This window comes from Maylandia zebra, linkage group LG7 (genome assembly GCF_041146795.1).
Source record: "Maylandia zebra isolate NMK-2024a linkage group LG7, Mzebra_GT3a, whole genome shotgun sequence".
NCBI classification, from domain to species: Eukaryota; Metazoa; Chordata; class Actinopteri; order Cichliformes; family Cichlidae; genus Maylandia; species Maylandia zebra.
In genome coordinates this window covers 45,297,138-45,319,241 of record NC_135173.1, presented here as the reverse complement: position 1 = coordinate 45,319,241, position 22,104 = coordinate 45,297,138, and the positions used below count along the sequence as shown (strand labels likewise).

Sequence of the window (22,104 nt, the reverse complement as noted above, 5' to 3'; positions counted from 1 at the left end):
CATAAAATGACATTATTTTTGTCTCCATTGTTTTTTAATTAAACCTATAAAATCGAAAGTAAAACATAAATGCAGAATATGTCTTTATATAATTGAATTTTATTTTATCATTTGGATGCACGCGTGCGAGCGACGTGACGTAATCGCGTCACATGATCACATAAGCTAGGGGGAGGCTGCAGCTGCGCTCTGAACTACAATACCCATAATTCCGTCCGCTCGTCAACAGCAACAGCTAGGATGTTGCGATAACGGTGGAAGCCAAAGATTGCTGTGGTTGCAGAGATTATACCGCTGGGCTGAAACCTCTGTCTACTGTTTTGGTAGATGTCAGAGTCTGTGATTACATATTCGCAGCTATAACTGCGACAGGCGGAGTCTTCAGTCTACTGTCGATTCGACGCTTGTTTGTGTTGATGAGAGGCTTCATCGCGCTAATGCGTTAGCCAACTAAAATCATAGTTTTTTTTATTTATTTATTGTAAATGGAAGCAATTAAATAGCGACACGGTCAGCTAGCTATGTGGCAACAAACGGTCGCTCCACTTGGCTGAGGATGGAAATATTTTTGCTGGCAACGCTGTCAGACAAGTTACACGTCGGTTACATCGCACCCGAAGACATTATCTTCAGAGGATAACCTGGATAACCTTAACGTACACGAAATGTCATAGCGCGTAAGTAGCTAGCATTGAGCTAGCCTAAAAATGGCTGGACGAGATGGAGATGGACCGAATGTTATCGCCGTCAGCAGCAGCCGACCGTGAACAGCTGGATTGATAGCTAAAGAAATACTTTCTCCGGAGATGCTTTAGCCTCCTGGGTGGTGTAATTCACTTACATAACAGTTAGTCGCAACGGCTCTAGCTATCACCAACTGTCTTGATCTGGCAAGCAAATGGGAAATTTGCCACCAGAAACCTGAGTTCTCACAATATTATATATCATAAAGGCATCACTACAGGCTCCACATAGACTCGTTAGGGTTACAGTCTGAGCTGCTTTATTATCTATATCACTGCAATAATTGTGCATACAAGGACCTACAGCTCATCTGAAGCCGCAAATACCCCTGTCATTTTGACACTATGAGGAAGTTCTTTGATTCCCGTCGGGAGTTAGTCAGCTCCGGGCCTGGTTCTGGAGGAGGAGGGAGCAGCTCGGGGTCCAGCCACGCAGGCGGCAATTTCATTGGACGAGCCTTTACTGTCGGGCGACACCAAGTCACTGTTGAAGAGATAATTGCTGAAGGTAAGAAAGAGTTGCAAAGACCAGATGATGCCATTTGTTTGTTTGTTTTTGCCCGTTCTCTTGTCTCCTGATATATGATATGTGTCCTGCATGCCCAGTGCATGGGTCGCATAACAGAGATGCAACCTTGTATCATTCCCACAGGGATAATGGAGCTGTGAATCTATGTATTTCAGGTACATAAATGCTAAACATAGGCAAGCTACTTCATCCAAACTGTACTCTGACTAACACACATGCATACAATTTTCTTTTAGCTCTTGTGAATCAGATGAGTGATTCAAGCAGGTGGAGATGTACCTGATGTCAGGCATATGTGTGATTTCTTTGAAATGAAAGGTTTACTGTCAAAGAGATTCTGTATTCAAGGTTTTTGTAAGAACAGCCATTGGCAGGAAAACGTGGAACATCAGGATAATATAATGGGTGCTGTATAAGAAGCCTGAAACCTGACCACTAAAAAGTAGTTTTAACAGTTATGTTAAACCAATACATTTAGTCTGAGTGTGCATTTCTAATGTCCAGTAGCAAGTGAATAGGCTTGTGTGAACATTAGCTGTGTATATTCTGTTGTAATGCTTGCATTAATCTATTCTTAAAGTCTCTTGTCTAACTTAGACACCCCTTTATTCTACCAGGAGCTCTCTGAACCAAAGACTGCACAGTATCTATGCTTTTAATCAGTTCTGTTAGGCTGCCAGCTACACGGCGAGTGCCCAGTCTGCATATAATACAAGAAAACAGTGCAGGACAGCTCATCGCGATGTCAGCTTTTACTGTAGTCACATAGACGCTCCAGACGTGGCTCTAAACCCTCAAACTAGACTGATGCTCTTGCAGATGTATAGTACCATACTGCCATTACACATGATGAGCGAAGGATGCAATGTAAGCTGTGATGTCTGCCTGAAATTGATGACTCCACAGCTAAACTCTGCACAGCAAATTTGTGGTCTGAGCTATACCAGATGGTTAGGCCTCAATGTAGGCCTCTACGTAAACCCCGCAGCAATGACATGACTAATAGATATTATGCTATAAGGCGGTGCCATTTGGTGCTGATTGTGCTTTTTGATGTGAGAATATACATGGATAGAAAGCTCGACAGTTGCTGAAGAATTGAGGCTTAAAAATGAGCACGTCTGCTAAATGTTCAAAATCATGGTATCCTGATAAGGTTCATAAGATTGATGTTTTGATTTTATTTTGAATGCACATTTTAAATGTGTCGTTTCTCTGCATCATGCAGGTGGCTTTGCAATTGTGTTCCTCGTGAAGACAAACCAAGGGGTTCGTTGTGCTCTGAAGAGGATGTACGTCAACAACGAACACGATCTCCAGGTCTGCAAGCGTGAGATTCAAATAATGGTGAGTGACTGAGACTAAACATTTCTCCACAGACTTTCCCTTTAAGCTGTCGTGGTTTGGCATGCTGGGTAAAATCACGTAAGGCAAGCACAAAAAAGTCCTTCAGAAGAAATCCACAGATGCCTCATTCTGTCCAGAATAAGTAAGAGCAATGCACACCCTGCAGCAGGCTTGTTTGGATTGTTCTACCACATTTGCCATCCTAGTACTTAGTGTGCTGTTTTTCATTTGCCTTTCATGGTTTGATATAAATAACCAGATTAATGGGCTGTTTATTCCTTAATGAATTGTTATTTTCTAAGCATTTATTATTGGTAAGGTATATTAAAAAAAGGATGGGTGTTTGACACATCTCTGATCACATGAAATAACATTGATCTGCATATATCTGCTATAAATATGTTATACATAAAGATGTTTACATTACTCTAAAGTAAAGATTTCTAGGGAATATATATATTTAGTATATAAACAGATATTAATGCCATGGTAGCCTACCACAAAATATGAATAGTCTATTATGGGTCTTGGAAAGTTTGACAGCATTTTTGATGGCTATCCTGTATTTGTCTTTGATGTTAGAGTCTGTATAGTTTTCCGTTCAAGGCAGCACTCCAGAAAGAACCAAGGAAGAAATATATGGCAACAGGTGTTCAAATTATTAAAACATGGCAGATTGTATAATTAAACAAACACTTCATAGAATTATTTTCATCGTTGGCTTTATTTTGCTTCTGAAGCCAACTGACCTGTCTTCCCCATGTGATGTTTGTGTAATGCATGTATGGTCGGAAGGGTAAGACGGCGCTGGCACGGCTGGCAGCCTTAATCCAATTTCCTTCGGGATGATTAAAGTATGATCGATCAATCAATTAATCAATTAACTGACTCCAGTATTCGCTGTGAAGATGGGGCTTCCCCAGCATTCAGGGATTTCGTCACATCTCAGTCTTTCTCGCTTTGTGTCTCGCACACTCTCATTGAGACACACAAACACACTCATACACAAGCAGATGGTGCTTCACCTGGGCTGTACTACTTGACATTTTTTTTTATTACATAATAGAGTTTAGATTTCAGCTCTCCATTGACACTGCCCCTGCAGATGAACGTCTCATACTACATCTCAAAACGCTGACCTTATCGAATGAATGGGTTACTTTCTTTTATAGAAAGAAATGGAAACATTTTGTGTTTGTGTTCTTGCAGAAAGATCTAGTTGGTCACAAGAATATTGTTGGTTATCTGGACTCCAGTATCACAGCTATGGGATCGAGGGACGTATGGGAGGTGCTTATACTAATGGATTACTGCAAGGGTGAGTGCTGAAAGCGAAGTGAAATCTCATGCCTTGATTATTGAAAGAATTTAAATTTCTGTTGGCCTTTCAATTTCAGGATGGATTTGTTAAAGTGCAGTTGTGCTATTAAATGAATCAAAACACGATTACACGATAAGTCTGAAAAAAATTGTGATAGAACATGCAGAAGTTAAGGTAAAATCAAATACTTCTTTAGTTAATTTCCTCTGTTTTTCAATGTGCTGCCTAATTGGATGGTATTTTGCAGGAGGTCAGGTGGTCAATTTGATGAATCAGAGGCTGCAGACTGGTTTCACTGAAGCTGAGGTGCTGCAGATCTTCTGTGACACCTGTGACGCTGTTTCTCGTTTGCACCAACGCAAGACACCTATCATCCACAGAGACCTTAAGGTGACACATTTTGCCACTGACACTCACTCTAAAACTGCAGCAGTTATCTTTTTCTCTGGTTTGTTTGATATTTTTTTTCCACAAATTAACAACTTCCAGTCTCAACTGGAGTCAGGATAACTGCTATTGGCTTTTGCATAAAGTTTTATGCAGTTTTTTTAACCTTTAAGTTTTTGAACCTTTAAAGCTCAGGGTTGGGTGCACAGAAGCAAAGTCAGTTTAGGCTCTGTCCCAGCTTTTTGAAGTCATATGTGAACAGCCAGTAATTCACTGCTATGTACCCTCTGCTTTAAGAAAGAACAGTTGGCCAACACCTACTGTCAAGATACTCCCATCCTGGCACCGTCCTTATATAAACCACACTAGTGCAGGCAGATTATTTTGTGGAGTGTGCGACATGTCAGAGGAAAATGTGGAAAATGTTCCCTGACTCAAAAGAATTTGGCATTAATGTGAGAAAATGGCCTAGAACAAAGTATAAAAGATTTCAAAGTGGCTGTTTGTTTTAATACAAATATTGATTGATTCAATCATTGGTACACAAGAGAACATGCACAAATATATAGAGCTATTAATATTTTACTCCGTTTTTAAGCACTATGCTGTGAGTTGATTGATAAAGAGAAGAAAAAGGGTAGTTTTAAAAATACTTCAAATAACTTCCACTCAGTCAGCAGCTGTCTCATTAGTCTCTGGTTACTGTCACTCAGTAATTATATAGAATTATATGGACTTCAGTGTATTACAGATTTGCTTTTGATTTATTTTTTGTTGTTGTTGTTGTTGTTGTTGTTTTTTAGTGATAAAACCTCAAAAATAATGTGTGACAGAGTCTTTAGAGCATATCGAGAGGAACGTGCAAGTTTTGAATGTGGCTACAATCTGAAAGTCATAATGTGAAGGTGTAGATTATAGATGCAGTGCACCTTTATTATTATTTCAATCTCAGATCTTGCAAGAAACAAAGGCCGTTATTTGACTTGGCAGTGTGGCTCATCGCTTACTGCCAAAATTATTCCTTTCACGATAAAAACCCTGTATTGTCCTCAAGGCAAGCAGCCCTGCACGTCACTGTGTGAGTTACGTCTTGTATGTCTGCAGGTGGAGAACATCCTCCTGCACGATAAGGGTCATTATGTGCTGTGCGACTTTGGTAGCGCCACTGACAAGTTCCAGAGCCCTCAGACTGAAGGAGTGGCTGCTGTGGAGGAAGAGATCAAAAAGTTTGTGCCTCTTTTCATCCTCAACTTTCATTCATTTGCACATTTTCTAGGTAATGTGGCACAGAAACTGACTGCATTTTTAAATTCCTAAGCAGCTTCATTGTTTTGTTTTTTTCTTTATTTTATTATGTTTTTGAACTTTCTCAATATTTCACCGTTGTGTGGAATTGAAAGGTTCTGTTTTTAGGTTTAATTTGTGATATCTGAAAGCAAAACTCATTTGTTTGCATTTATAAACACATTGTGCTAAGCAAGTTATCTTTTTTCAATACCTCACTAAAAATCTGTAGCTGTCCCTTATTGCAGGTATACCACCTTATCATATCGTGCTCCAGAAATGGTGAACCTCTACAACAATAAGATCATCACCACGAAGGCAGACATCTGGGTGAGTGAAGATTGCAGACTGCTGTGATATTCATGATGCATGGTAGTCGTGATGAGTTAATACATGCAGCATATACTGGTACCTGGTATAAATCTCAACTTAAATGTAATGTTTGGCTTAAACTACAATATTGTGCAAAAGTCTTGAGCCAACCTCTCATTTATTTCTATTTTGCTTCCAAGGAGCCAGACTTTTTTCTTTGTGTGTGAATCATTTAATCGTTTTTTTACTAGCAGCCTGTCACAGAAAACACGTTTGTTTGCAAAACTACCGAAAATAACGCAGTTTCACAGGCATAAAAGAGTAGTTTATGATTCCTGCAGGTCTAAAAAAACTAACTAGAGAAGAGGAACAGTATCTGAAAGACGTGTTCTTAAGAAATAGGGAAAAAAGTTTTAGTTGAAATTATTTACAAAAAGTATGGAAGAGGTCAAGAGAGAGGTACAACAGTGAATGTCTACAGCCATCCGTAAAGCACAGTGGAGAATGTGTTTGGGGTTGAATTTCTGCCAGTGGTGATGGAGATCTTGTCAAAATTGATGGAATTGTAAAATGCAGAAAAATACCATCATATTTTCAATACCATCTGAGTTTAGTCCAATTTCAACTGCTTAAGTTTCTCAGCATGACAGTGATTCCAACCTCACTGCCAACGTAGTAAAAGCATATCTGGTTAAAAACACAATGCAACACTATCAGTCATGGATTGGCCTCCCCAGATCACAGACCTCAACATAATTGAAGCAATGTGAGATCTATCTGACAGAGAACAAAAAAAAGGCAGCCAGCATCCAAAGAAGAGCTTTGAATGTCCTTCAAGAAGCCTGGAGAACTGTTCCTGAAGATTACTTAAAGAACTTGACTTCAGACTGTGTTCAAGTGTAAAGCTGGTCATACCAAATATGACCACCTTTGGTTTGAGGCTTGTGTTTTTTCCTTATATACTATATTTCTGTGTATGTTTGCAGTTTCAATAAAGCATCGCACATATTTCTCATTTTCCTAGCAAAATTTTAAAGAAATAAAGGGGTGCTCAAGACCTTTGCACAGTACTGCAAGTTTGACATTATAGCCAAAGATTAAACACGTCTTAAAAACAAAAATATAAAATCTCTAGGTTTGTGAAATAGCTATGATGTTAATACACAAATTTATAGTGCTATCTCAACTGGTGTTTGGATGGGAAATACTTTCTTATCACCATATTTGATGAATTATCCTCCTCTCTTCTCGGGCATGCATGTGGTTGTCTTCTCCAGGCACTGGGCTGTTTGCTGTACAAGCTGTGCTTCTTCACTTTGCCCTTTGGTGAAAGCCAGGTGGCCATCTGTGATGGCAGTTTCACTATTCCAGATAATTCCCGTTACTCTTATGATCTTCACTGCCTCATTCGTTAGTACCGCTTACATTTCAGAAGCATAAATTTCATATCTACTAACAGACTGGTGTCTACCTTGTTGAGACTTTCATTTTTATGTACACGGTATGTTTCAGGGTACACGCTGGAGCCAGATCCAGACAAGAGACCAGATATCTACCAGGTGTCCTATTTTGCTTTCAAACTAGCTCAGCGGACGTGCCCTGTTCAAAATGTGAAGGTCAGTGCCTCTTGGCACCAGAAGTAGTCAAAATATTTGGATTTGCTTGACTTTGTCTCATCGAGACTCTGCTATGGGTTCTCTGCCTGACCTACATATGGATACAGGCCAGTTGTCACGCTGTGGGAGGAAGATAAGCTTGGATTCTTTATTTTCATAGAGTGTAAAATACTTGTTAGTCCTGATGATATTTTAGTTAAAAAAAACTTTTTTGTGTGTGAAACATTGATTTTCTCATTGCAGATCTCTTTGTAAAATCTGTGCAGACTTCATTGTAAAGCCTTTCCTTTTTTTTCATAAACAAGAATTCTCCGATTCCTTCCAAACTTCCTGAGCCAGTCAAAGCTAGCGAGGCTGCGGCAGCAAAGAAGAGCCAGGCTAAGCCCAGGCAAGCATGACCTGCTTTCACTGTGTTACCATTAAAGCTGTAGTAACGTAGAAGTAATTAGGTATCATCTGTATTCTGATACTCATTAAATAATTATGTTAACACTGTTTGCCATGATTAACAAGAAGGCCAACATCCTCCCTTTGTTGCCAGACTGACAGATCCAATTCCCACCACTGAAACCTCCATCACCCCTCGCCAGAGGCCCAAAGCAGTCCACACCCAGCCTGCTGCTGGCATCTTACCCATCCAGCCTGCTGCTCTGACCCCTCGCAAGCGGGCTAATCTCCCTGTTGGTGCAGCACAGCCTGTGGGTACGTACAGCACTCTGTCCTTATTTTCCTGTCTGTCACAGGAAAAGAAAACCAGTCTTTTGAATAAGGATGAGAATAAATACAGGGATGTCTCTAATCCTTTGTGTGCACGTTGAATACCTCAATTCTCAACAAGAACAGCTCAAATAAACAGGTGAAGACTCATGCAAATTAAAGTTATCTAACCAAAACCCCAAAGTGATTATGAAATGAATTTCTCTGCTTTCACTTATAACAATGCTTCAGGTACTGTAGGTTCTTTTTTGTGTGATGAATCACTTTGATGTGTTTGCGTTTAATAGACTGTTTAATTCACTTTAATGCATTTTGATGAGCGTTATATCGTTTTTTTGTTGTTGTTGTTTTTAAATTCAAATAAACTTGTTTGTGTTGCTTCACATTAGGTCTTTTGAGCATCTGTGCAAGTATTCAGATCAAATTGTCTCCACTGACTGTAGAGTAATGCGCTCTTTTGTGTTTTTGTCTGCAGGAGTCAGTTTAGATCTCTCTCAGCCAGCTGCAGCTCTTCAGTCACAGAAGGCTCAGGCTTCAGCTCTGCCTCTCATTCAGTCACAAAATAATTCAAATCAGACTGCAGCTCTACAGAAGCAGGTTCACTGACCATTGTGTCTTCTTTAACAAAACAGATTATAAGTTGCTTTTATTTGCAGATCTACTGTTTTTGAGTGACAGTTCCTTTCAAATGTTAAAATCTTTGCATGTTAGGCTGTGCAGCCAGCTCCAGCTGCAGAGACAGCAGCACCAGCAGCAGTGGCATCACCGGTGACCAAAGCTGACATCCAACCACAAGCACAGCCAACAGTACAGCAACAGACTACACCCGCCTCTGTTGTGAGCTCAGCCTCCCAACAAGGAGCACAGACCCCATCCAGCCCAGCCCCGCCTCAGCGCCCAGCTCGTCGTAAGCAGGCCAGCCTGGCTCAACAGCCAGAGGCGCAGCCTTCCCCCAGCAAGCCTGCAGTATCTCAGCAGCAGATAACTCAACCGTCAGCTACCCAGGCTCAGCCTGGCGCTACTGAGAGCAGCCAAAAACCAGCTGAGACAGTAAGTGGCTTGCTGGCAAACATCTAGCTTCAAACAATGCCTAAATACCAGCACTGCAGAGCTGTCAACGTCATCCTTTTCCCCTTAATCTACGTGTGGCATGTCCTGATCTAAAGTGTTTCTCTGTCTCATCAACCAGAGTCAGTTCAAAATGTGAACAAATGTGTTGTTTTTTTATATTCTTCCTCTTGTGAACACAATTAGCTGTCTTTCTAAATTAAATAGTTGTTGATTTTTGATATTTTGGCTTCCTTTGCCTCTTTTGATCAGACCCCACCTGCTACTCCAAAGACAACTGAAGAACTAAACCACCAACGCACACCGAGTGACGCCACAGCTCCTGCTGTTTCTGCAGTTCCAGAGAGCGACTCCTCACAGCAGCCACAGGGAGCTAATGAAGAAGCAGCTCTCAATCAGTAAGTGTCACATTTTCTTCAATAATATTCAACTACAGCTTCTCCTATTTGGTTTATTTATGAGGTTTTGCTGCTGTTGTTGATGTTTACTTTCAGATCACTTCCGTCTCAGCCAAATCTTAGTGATGCAGTACAGGACCAAAGTAAAAATGTTCCTGCTTCTGGTGCCACCACAAACACCCCTACACAGCCAGCGTGGAACCCCTTTGATGATGACAACTTCTCCAATCTCACTGCTGAGGAGTTTACAAGTGATGCCAAAAAGGCTAATGGTAACATCTGCATGCTAATGTTCATGTGCAGTATTTTTAAAATAGGATAAACAGTGAATGACAGAGACTCTCCTTTTATCAGACCTAACCCCAGATACTGAAACAACTGCTTCAGAAGAGTTGATACCAGGCCTTCAGGCCTCAGCTGTTGATACCACCCCACAGGAAACTGGTATGTGAGTTTTTACACATAGGATAGGATAATTCACATAGTTTTTCTTCTGTGTGGTCTAAGTCAACGGTCCCCAACCTTTTTTGCGCCACTGACTGGTTTATGTCCGACAGTATTTTCATGGACTGGTCTTTAAGGTGTCGCGGATAGATACAACAAAATAAAACCAATGCCGGTACCAAAAAAAAAGATTTATTCATAACACACGGGAAAAGACCCAGGGAAACCAAGTTAACGATAAAAACAATAAAAAAAAATTAACGCCTGAAAACCATGAATTTCATACCCGAGCCTCAACTCTCGCAGCCGGTACTGGTCCGTGACCCCGGGGGTTGGGGACCGCTGGTCTAAGTGATCCTTGATTGATTACATTTACTATTATAATCGAAACTGTGATTATAAAAATGCAAAAAATATAAGCATGTAATAAACTAATGAAACAAGTAGATACAAAATATGAAGGTGATCTTGTCAAACTAAAATGATCTCATTGTACTTTAATGCTATCCTTAATAAATATAACAGTATCAGGAAGTTTAGGAACAAGAGACTCTACAATAATACAGAGAAAACCCCATATAAGCCTTAACTTAGAGACAGTGGGAAGGAAAAACTTCCTTTTAACAGGAAGAAACCTCCAGCAGAGCCAGCCTCAGGGAGAGGCAGCCATCTACTGCCACTCAGTAAGGGGTGAGGGGAGGGAGACAGGACAAAAGAGACACTGAGGAGAAGAGCTAGTGTGAATAAATGAATCTTGATAATTAATCTTATGATTGTCATCATATCATCTAACACTAGCATGAGTTTATTAAGACCGCTGTAGATGATATTTACTGTTATCTATACTATGTTTTTTTCCCTCCTTTTGTTCCACATGAAGCTCTGCACTATAAAATCTGGAGGAGAAACTTTAAAAGTAAACCTCTTAATGCGCCTAATCCTATAATCTGATAGCTTTAATGAGCTTTGGAAAACAACAGGGCTGCACTGTAGTGTGTGTTAAACTGTTAACTAAGCTATGCTGGCTCTCTTTTAACTTGGCTCAATCACTGTAGTTAACTATCCTGCAAACCTGACCAGCTCCAGTGCAGAGTTTTGGTTTTAAAATCAGCTGTGCTCATTTTATTTCAACGTCTTCACTAAATCGTCCCTGGTGATATTCTTTTTTTTCTTTTATATAGATTTCCAGCTGATAGAATATGTTGTATATAAATACCTTGGCCGTTACAGTTACACGAACTGTGTAACTGTCACTTCGCTACGGGAAAGCGTTCAGCTGATGATGTGGAAAATGTATAAGTGTTGTTGTATTTTGTCTGAAAGTCTGTTGCAAACTATGTTTGAAAATAAACATCACAGATTAGATAACTGATTAGTCAGGTGGTATTTATGAAAGAGAAATAGCTGTGAATTAATATCACCAACAACTGTCATGATTTCCACATGTCCTTCATTATGGGATAAACAACAAAATAACAGAATCAAAACGATGTAAAGACGACTCATTCATCGATGAGATGTTCAGACCTGACCTGAAACAAATATTTATTTTATTATGAAATAGTTTTCTAAAGCACCGCTGATCATCTAAAGGACACTTTTACTTCATGAGACAAGTCAATTGTTTTTTAATTGTGAAACGAATAAACAGGTATTGCACTTAGTGAGGTTAGGTAAGTTCATTAGCCTCAGTTTTAAAGCATGGTTGTTGGATCTGCTTTTGAATCAAATTTGCACTGGAGCATAATCAGGCTGTTTTCCTTTTGTATTTTTAGTGTAATTTTCCAACCTTATGTCATGGATTATAAATCTTTCCTTTATGACACCTCTCTACACCTCCTCTGCTTTCTAGTTGAAAGACCAACATCCATTCTTGATGTGGAATCAGGAGCCTCGCTGCTGGCTGTCCCTGATCCTTTCCATACCCTTGAGCTGTCAGATGCACCAGGTAAATGCCTGTCTTTGTGGATTAGTATACTGCTTGCATATGTGTGAACTGTTATTTCTAAATTTCCTGATTTGTTTTAAGTAGCGAGCCCATTCTTCGCCACACATGCCGATGCCTTTTGCAATATTAAAGAAAATCAGATCAGCATCAGGCTTACCTGGTAGCGTACGTTCCAGCAATAGTTCTTGCTAGGCATGATGTTCTCAGGTTGTGTGTCCATCTATGCCCTTCTCCTGAACCCAGTAACAGGAAATGGTTTTTAATTTTTGCACAACAAAACACTTTAGCATTATATTATCCAAATATATTGTTTAACAAAATTATTAGACCACCACCACAGGAAAGGTTTATGCCCCAGCTGCCCTAAATTAGCAGTATTGGTAATTACCAAATCATCTTTTATGTTTCTGTAATAGTTACACCAGTATATATACAAGCTCACTAATATATGCCTAAATGTATTTATTGATGTTAGTATGAATTTACAAATTTATTGTTTTACGCAAAAAGAGAAAAAAATAGTCCATTATTATTTTTTGATTAAGATGCCAAATTACAGTTATTTACTTAGGGCAGCGATTTCTAGCCTGCCTGCTTAGCCCTGTACTGGACTCCGACTGTTGTTAGCCCAACCTACTGCTTTTGAATGTAAGGACAGGGTAAGAAGGTTGCAGAACAGAGCTATACCCCCAGACAGAAATTACAAACTGGAACTGAATGGAATCCTTGAAAGTTTTAAGTTCGAGCAGGCTACTTGGTGAAGGTGTGCAAGCTTCTTTTATCAGTAAATTCTTCAGTTTAGACAACATTGAACTCCGGGCAATGTTTTGAGCTTTGTGTGAATGCCTGTGACTTAACATCTTTACATTTTTGACACAGTTGTGCTTAAATATGTCTCATTTGTCTCCCTCTTATCTTTCCACTGGGTTTTAGAGAAACTGATTGAAGGACTCAAATCTCCAGACACATCTTCACTCATGCTTCCTGACCTCCTGTCATTATCCGATCCTTTTGGTGGGAATGTGGAAGAGTCTGCAAAAGGTGTGTGTGTGTGTGTGTGTGTGTGTGTGTGTGTGTGTGTGTGTGTGTGTGTGTGTGTGTGTGTGTGTGTGTGTGTGTGTGTGTGTTCAAGTTTCTGTGTTTAAAAATGCATCAAATACATGGAAAGGTTTAAAAAAAAAAAAAGCAATTAAGGCGTTTCAGATATTATAGTGTAACGCTATTTATAGTTTTCCTTTCCATTATTTAAAAAACCCTATAAATAAGAAGAGAGAAGTTTATTTATATTTACCTTTGTGTATAACTTCACACTTGGCTCTTTTAATGTTTGAAAGTAGTAGAAGAAACCTCACTGACAGGCTGTGCATTCATCTGTTTACTTGTTGTCAGTGAAAATTCAACCATAAGAAGACCTCTTCCTTTGTCCACCTGTCCTGACTTGTCTCAGATCCTCTCACGGCAGACGACTCTCTCCTGGGCTGCTCTCTGATCTCTGGTCCATCTGCCCCCCTGGCAGCAAGCAGTGCAACTTCCTCTGTGTCTTCTGCTCCCACTTCTGCTGCCTCTGCTTTGGATGATTTCAGCCTGTTGTCTGGAGACTCCACACAGCCTAAAGCAGGTAAGGAACTCTGCCAGGGCTGAACTGCAAGCAGCATTACCTATGACCTGCCTACCGTGATCTTTGACAGAAACTTTCCTGTATTGTGGGTAGCGGTGTTTTCCTTAGAGACATAGCACCAACGATGTTCTTTACCATCTCAGTCATGCAGCAGACTGAGCTCTGCTGTCGAACACTAGCTGGGGAGCAGAAACCGACATCTGTTGTCAGCTACAGTTTTGAAGACTGAAGACAATATCAGCACCTAACCAGTGAAAGTGAGATGTGCAGTTGTAGTTCAGTGCTGCAGCCTCTTCAGTTAATTATCCTGCAAGCTTTGGAATTACCACAAAGGTGCATGTTTGGTCTTATTTTTGTTGGCTAATTAAGAATGACACTTTAGCAGAAAAGCTAATGTGGATGTTGCAGCAGGCTGTTGTCTGGCTCCATGTAGCCTTCTGCTGTGCCTCTGTGTGGAAAAAGGGGAGGCATTGAAACCAAATGATCAAAGAAATCCTCACCAAGTGGAGTTGGTTTTCTGATTCACCATTCAGAAAAAAGACATTTTCACCACTGAGTGGCATCAGAAGCACGGCTTAACAAAACCATTTTCATTCAAAATGTTCTCGACTGGCCTCATGTGTTTTTTGTTTTGTTTAGTTTTTTTTCCTGTTTGTGTGTCTTGTGTTTCACTTAATCTTTAAAAGTTAAAAATGAAGGCAAAGTAATTAATCTGTGGAAGTGTTCTCTATGTCACAAAGTGAGAGCTGTACAGCTGTGGTTTAGTTTTTCGCTTCTCGGCTGGTGAACAAAAGCCTTTGACTGTCGTTGACAGTGCCAGCTTCAAATCACAGCCTGACTGTGCACCAGCTGCATGAAAACAATAACTACAGGCCTCTCCTCATAGCATCTTATCAAACAGGCTTTGTGCAGCAGATACGTTTTTGGAGTAATGGCTGGGTTTTTTTGTCTTTTTTAGAACATTTTTATTGTAATGAGGAACAATAATGGCTCGTATTATCACTAATGTCTTAAATTATATGTGGAAGAAGCAGCTACATTATAAAGCCCTTATAAAATTGTTTTCCTTAGAGCTACCTCTAGTTTCACTTCAAAGGTTTTCTTTTTTGGGATTATTTGGCTTTTATTTTGTGCAGACTCGTCTCTCCTGATCTCAGACTTTGAGTCCCAGCAACCCAGCGCAGAGGCTGGTACAGAGGATGAGTTTGACCCTATTCCCGTCACAGGCCGAAAGAATTCCCAAGGTATGTCTTTACACTCTCCTCTAGGAAGCACTGGATGGGAAAGATGGTTCCAGAAAAAAATGAATCGCAGTGATATTTACTGAGACGCAGACCAGCTAGCTGTATTATTCTACATGCTCAGTCAAAGTAATGTTTGAAAACCTGTAGAAGGAAATGGGTAAATTCAGCCCTCTCTTTCTCTTTTCTCTTTCTTGACCTCTCTCCCCCTTGCTTTGATTGCTTTATGTGACTCCCGCTCCTGCGCCCCTCCTCACCTCTGTTTGCTTGTATCCGTCTCGACCCCTTTGCCTCCCTCCCCTCCTTTTTTGTCTCTCGGCCAGTTTCAGGAGGCCACTCGCGCAGTAACAGTGGCGGCTCTGAATCCAGCCTTCCCAGCTTGGCCCGCTCCCTGCTGCTGGTGGACCAGCTCATCGACTTGTAGGCACTCTCCCCCCCCATAGAAGCTGTAACACTGGATTATAGACTGGCATAGCATAACAGCGATCAACACTGTTGTCATAGCTAGCTTCCTGCACCCCTTGGCTGTCATCAGCATTGTAGTTGCTGCAGTAGAAATCACCTTTCAGTGCTTTTTTCCATTCCTGTCCTTTCCACCATATCGATCCAATCATCTGGCCTATCTTGACTTCTCATCTCTCACCTTCACCGTCATGTTTTATCTCCTTGCATCATGTATTGTGCATTCTGGAAGAGTGGCCAATACGCAAACGTATCATCATCATACTTTCTAAAGATGAACCATTACACCATTTCTGTCAATCAGGATATAATACAGCTGTCCAGTTTGTCTGAAAAACACTGCATTATTCCTTATAGCAAACTATAGAAGATCATTGTTGTAATGTATAATAAGCATAGTTCTAAGTGGTTGTAGTTATAATCGTGCGCAAGTGAATTTGTCGTCGTTTGCCTTTTTAAATTCTCCTCCCCAGATTTATTTGCACATTTTAATGAAAAAAAACATGCAGAAAAAAAATTGAGTGACCATTTATTCAAATGAGGTTTATTCCTGTAAAAGCCAAACTTCTTTGAAACTTAGTCATGTAGCCTGATTTGCACAGTTGCAGAAACGTTACCTCTGTCAGAGCTGTAGGAAGGAATAGCTTAAAAATTTAAAGCTGCTATAGATTAGGCTGAGAAACATTAAACGGTGTTACAATCTGGAAACCAGACAGCCATAACCTCAGTGAAGTGCCATAAAATAATAATAATAATAATAATAATAATAAAAGAAGCAAACTGCTGGATTTCTGAAAGCAAAATGACAACGTCACCACAAAACTGAACTACTAGCAAAATACAGTATGTCCAACCACGCAGTGAGAGCCAGCACGCTTTCTTTTATGCTCTTATTTTGAGCTTCTTCGTATTTCTTTTTTTTTTTTACTTTCGTCCTCAAGGCAGGCAATAGATAGGGTTGGAATTAAAAATGATGAAACGGGGTCATTTATCTGTGTTAATAGCAGCGTGCCATATCGATAGTAATGCATGACAATAATTTGAAAAATCAGCAGTAATAGGATATAAAGTAGCAGTTATATATAGGCAGAGCATACATGACTATTCATATCATTTCTTGGCACTAACGCATCATTTCACAAATTATTTTCACATTAGCATATTCATTCCACATTGTGCAATTCCTTCTGCATTCCTTATGTTTGTTTACTCCTAATTTGTGTAAATAGATATCTGCAACTCCCTGCAGGCTCCTATCCAGACCGTATATTATATGAAGTCATTGTCATAAAGCTTTACTTGTGGAAAACATATTGCTTTACTTGTGAAATCTCTCTCTCCCTGTTAATACATGTTAATATTATAGCGTGTTAGAGAATGAATGTAAGAAATAAATATTAGTCTATAATACAAAATATATCTATGATTCTTAACACCATAATCATTCAATAATATTGAAGAATATATATAAATATCTCATTCCTCTTTGTGGAATTATGTGTTAAGGAAGTTTTTTTCTTTCTTTCTTGGTTCTATCTACTCAATAATTGTCAGTACATTGAAAATGTATAGATGATAACCCTAGTCTGTTCAGTCTGAAAGGCCAGACTGAATCCTATGTCTTATTCTATCTTCGTGAAATGAAAGTGAGCCTGTGTTCTGTTTGTTTACATGAACTGATGAAGGATTATATTTTTATTCAGAACAGTCTTCTTCAGAGCGGGAGTTGATGCGCTTCATTTGAAATTGTGCTTTTAAAGTCGTTTCTTTTTCTTTTCTTTTTTTCTTTTTGTTTTTGTTGCTTAGCCGGTTTTAGTGGTCACAGGATTCATATCAAAAAGCATGGCAGTGTTGTTGAATGTTACGTTCATGTGTGTTGGTATACAGTGTTATGACGTGTGTGTGTGCGTGGAGTCCAAATTGTTGGCTGTGTTTTTTCCAGTAGCCTGTTTGTGTTGATGTTTGCTGCAAATATGACGACGGTCACGTCTCCTCTGAAAGCACAGGCCCCGACCCTCCTCCCATTCTAAATTCTCTCAGGTAGTCAGAGCTACATTGCTCTCTCCGAGAGCTGGAAATGTACAGTATTGGCTTACTGCTCCCTGTCTCGTTGTCCTCTCGAGGTCTGCTCTCCGTATTGCAGTTATTGAATTACAGATGTGAAACATGTGAGGGGCTCTGTGAAGTGTGGAGAGGTCTAGTCTGCCAGTCTTTCAGTGAACATACTGCACTCCTGCTGTAGCTGTGGTTCAATTATCAGACAGCATCGCTGTCATGAGTTAGAAAGGATCAGCTCTGTAGTCAGCAATATTGATGTGTCCGTAGGATCCGATGAAGATACTTGCTTCCGTGTACCTTTTACTCGTTAAAAAGTTATTTTGTAAAGGACACTCTAAATGTCCTGATATGTTTGTGCAAGATCTAATAAGAAGACCAGAAGTTTCATGCTAGCAGGTTTAATTACGTACACTATATCGGCTCCTGTGTTATTTCAGTTTATCTGTCTCTGCCCCCAAAATTGGAAGTGTTTTGAGTACATCAAATTTTTGGTCCTCATAAATCTGCAGGAAAAAAGAGGTGGAGGAAGCTGTTTTTAAAGCAGGCGTAATGACTGCAGGTCAGCTTGTGTTTTTGAGCATCCTCTTTACGATCCTTCCACTGAACAGCTCAGTCTTTTGCAGTCACTGTTTGAACCTATGCAACTCCCGAGCTTTCTCCCTGTAGCTGCCAGTGTGCCGTTGAAATCAGTGGGAAGACACAAAAAAAAAGCCAATCGAGACGATTCCTTGATGTGAAACAGAAGCCCCTCTTTTATTTTGTTCTTCTTTTTTTGGTCATTTGTTTGTTTTCTCCTCTCTTGTTTTTGCCAAAAGTGGCCACTGCCCATTACCTGATATTACTGAGTGTTTTGAGACGCCTCCTGTCATTAGGGCCCAATCCCGCGTCAGAGCTGTGATATTGTGTGCTCCTTCTATTTTTGTGAGATAACTAAAGAATTATAAAGGGATGGCAAATAAAGTACAAATGTGAATGTCAGCTTGTCGAGTATTGATTCTATGCTAATTGTGTAAGTGGTTTATAAAGACTACATTGTTTATTTATCCTGATATTTCTATTTTTGCTCAACTTTTTTTTGTTTGCTATAATGATATCTACCTGAAGTAAAGGCTTCGAATAGGATTTTGTATGTAAATAATCTATTAAATGTGATGTTATTATGTAGGAGGATAGGTTTAAAGCATTAATAAGAATCTCCCTGGGAAACACCTTACCTCTACTCAGGTAAGACGAAACAGCAGCTTCATGCTCGATTTAATTCTAATTTAATTTAATTTGTCTATTTTTTTGAATTTTTTTTTTCTTACGCCACGTTTTCTGTGTTGGTATTGAGGCAGTTTAATAGCTCCATTATTTGTTTTTTCAGTTAATATTTTTATATGCATGCTTTTAAAGGAAACTTTTTTTTTTTTTTTTTTTTAGTCTAACATCATCATGGAGGTTTTCAATTACATAATTATTAATGTAATCATCCATCTTTAATCAATAATGAATTTTAAAGGAGCAATTAAACAGCAACAGTTACTCCTTCATACACTGTATTACATAATTCCAGTTATTCGTGATACAGGTCTGACAGATCACGCTGGCATAGCTGAACATTTTTGTGCCCCAGCACATTTTCCTAACAAGTTTTTGACTTTTAACATGCATCAGATAACTCAGTGTACATTCATTTAATAAAAAAAAACTTTGAATTAGAATTCATTTTATGAATGCCTGGCCACTGTGATTTGCACCAAAGCAGGTGAAAAGATATCCTTGAAGTTTAACTAAAGTTTGTGTTAAACTAATGATCAACCGTTTCCTTGATTTTTTTTTTTTTTTTTTTTCTCAGTGTATGTTGCACCATTTTGACAATACTATGATTTTTGTCACAAGGAGCAGTTTACTTGATTCTTTTTAAATTAAGCATAAATTTCTTTTCAATATAAAAATAATAAGAAAAGAAATGTCACTGTGTTGAAAAGCTCTCGTGCATCATTCTCCCTAGGTGACCTTTCTCGTGTCTCTTCCTCATACAGACCTGCAGAGGGAGCCGAACAGCAATGAGCTGCGAGCCGCCTGGACAGCAGCTTCTGTGCAGCTCGCAGAGGAAAAACAAAAGCTGAGAGTCCAGCAGAGGACTGCATCATGTGTCTATGATAAACACATGTTGCTGACAGATGAATGGTACAGTCAACACCATACCAGACAAACTCCTCGCACCAGTCTTCATTTCACACTATTAGACCAAGAATCCCAATTCCAGCCTCCAGACAGCCAGTTTACCTCTGATGTCTTCCAGCTGGCCCCTTTTAAGACTCCAGCAAAAGAAACTAAGGTGGCGTCTCATAAACCTGTTGAGGTGTCTGATGTTTTCCTCCAGGCCCCGTTTGGAAAGAGGCAGGAAACCACCAAAGAAGTTCCTATCAACACTTGTGTATTTAAGTCTGGTGCACAGCAAATCCAAGCCAGCAAACCGCATCATTCAGCTAGAACGCCATTTTCTCACGTTTTTCAGAGTAGACGAGCGGCTCCAGAGACGCCTTTGCTTCAGCAGCCGGTGGCCGTGCACCGGGTCGTCTCCAGGATCGGTCAGCAAGCCGCCGTAGGCTCAGTAGCTGTGGGGCCGTTACATTCCTGGACCATAGGGGGTAGAGCTCTCGATGACCCGTTTACCGCTGCACCATTTCAACCAAGATGTTCTCAGGAGAAACCCTGATTATATAATCATCTTTAAAAAAAACAAAAAAAACAATTAGGAGCTTTTTTTTTTTTTTTTTTTGCAAGTAATGAAGAAGCCAACATATAGTTCAGTGGCAGTATTACTTAAATCTCTGGTGTAATTTTACTTTTGAGATTATTGTTGGCTATTTAAAATAACTGAAGTAATCCTTAAACCAGTTCATGTTAAAACTTGATGTTCTACCTCAGCCATGAGATCCGTCTTCAGTCTGAGAACCGCAGTGCATCACATCAGCACTTTACAAATAGTTTGAGCTTTGGCTAAAATGGTCATCGTTCATGGATCTGTCACTGACAAAAGTTAATTTAAGTTTTTTAAGGAAATCCCTCCATGTGTCACATTTTGAAAGGAAAGAAAATCATGAGCATTCTAGCATTATAGAAAACACAAACAACTTCGATCTAATACAGTAGGTGCTGTAATTGTGAGTAGTTGTGTTTATAATGTTGTTGCGGTTTCCTCCTTAGTTCACATTTAGAATACAGATTGTGCCTTTGTTTTCCAAAATGACTCAAAGCTGGTCGACAAACTGACTTAGTGTTCCCACTGACACCAAATCTTTTGCTATAAACCAAAGAAATTCTACAAAACTAAATGTTTCTTCATATTTGCTGCTTTCAAATGAACCGAGTTAAAGCATTGTAGATTTACTAAACCTGCAGCTGTACGTTATTCAGAATAAAGTTCCCAAAGAATGAATTGATTACTCACAAGCTACCCCTGTTGTTCCCAGTTAGTTCCCACTAACTGCTGTCATTATAGCACAGCCAATTTTACAAGCTCCTTATAATGATCTTTAAAGAAGTTATATATCATATCTGTTAGTTTAAATCATTGGCGTTTTATGTGTTTGTAGAAACTCTTAGAAAAACCAAGTTCATTTCCAATAAACTGCTACTTCAGTGAGTTTTTTTTTTATGGTTTACAAGAATTTGTTTCCAGTTTTGCTTCACACTTTGGCAAAGATGTGGACTTTTTTATAAACCATACTGCCTTTACTGGAAAAGTATTTTGTTCATGCGTAGTATTTTTTTGAATCTATACTATCTGATTATTAATACTGGACTTTAGGAAATATCACCAGTGAAAATAAATGAATTATGAACACAATGGAGATCTTTTTATTCACTGCTTTGACAAACAATGGTCACATTTCTGTTCTGAATGTGTTGTAAGAGACATAAGCTGAAACTATTAAGTTTTTTGTCTGACTCTGTTTGGATCGTCCAGATTTTGAAGATTAACCTCTAAAGATTTATATAGCTGAAGGGAAATAGATAAGCACGAGAGATTTATTATAAATTAGCTCAAGGCTGTGTGTAAGCTGCACCGTGGCTCATAAATCTGCATGACTGGGGGTGATTAAGCTGCCTGAAGACACTCACTGCCATTGTTTGTGCAGCCAAGGTAAACAGTAGCACTAGCAAACCTCAGCAAAAGCATAGTACTCCATTTATTTTGACTGTTTTTAAAGGTATGGGGGAGAAAGAGCTGCACAAACACTGCTGCTCCTTCTCGCATTGATGGCGTAGGTTAATAAAAGAAGACAAACACTCTCTCCTGTATAGCTGCAAACTGAATGAATCTTTTTCTTGCTTTCATGTGAATTCTTTGCCAGCATTAGGATACATAAACACCTTCCACATCTCCAGGTCATAATGGTTATATTTTGCTTTCACTTCGGCAGTTTGCTGCCTTTAATCCCACTGCTGCCTCTGCTTCTGGAAGTTTTCTTTGACACGCCTCCATGAGCTCACCGCTCACAGGACTGCAAGTCCGCCTGCGCGTGTCTGCGAAAGCATTTCCTACTGGTGAAAAAAACTGAACAAAAACACATGGAAAAGTTACAAAGTTAGGATTTATTTTAGGAGATCTGAGTTTAA

General features: G+C 39.5%; 1 protein-coding gene across 2 annotated transcripts; it reads left to right on the top strand.

Annotated features, from left to right (window-relative positions):
* Positions 1 to 215: 215 nt before the first annotated feature.
* On the top strand, positions 216 to 21,331 carry LOC101477308 (AP2-associated protein kinase 1). 2 transcript variants are annotated; one of them, XM_004538157.3, is made up of 20 exons: positions 216 to 1,251; positions 2,501 to 2,619; positions 3,829 to 3,937; positions 4,188 to 4,330; positions 5,432 to 5,553; positions 5,860 to 5,941; positions 7,201 to 7,333; positions 7,436 to 7,539; positions 7,845 to 7,927; positions 8,081 to 8,241; positions 8,732 to 8,853; positions 8,968 to 9,306; positions 9,577 to 9,722; positions 9,819 to 9,994; positions 10,077 to 10,166; positions 12,019 to 12,114; positions 13,048 to 13,155; positions 13,562 to 13,732; positions 14,869 to 14,976; positions 19,518 to 21,331. In XM_004538157.3, exons 1-20 carry the CDS (start codon positions 1,089 to 1,091, stop codon positions 20,195 to 20,197), a joined length of 3,255 nt encoding a protein of 1,084 aa, XP_004538214.3. In that variant the 5' UTR covers positions 216 to 1,088; the 3' UTR covers positions 20,198 to 21,331. The 2 variants fall into 2 exon arrangements, with proteins under 2 accessions (XP_004538214.3, XP_012772135.2); XM_012916681.3 differs by lacking the exon at positions 19,518 to 21,331 and adding an exon at positions 15,297 to 18,471.
* Positions 21,332 to 22,104: the final 773 nt, after the last annotated feature.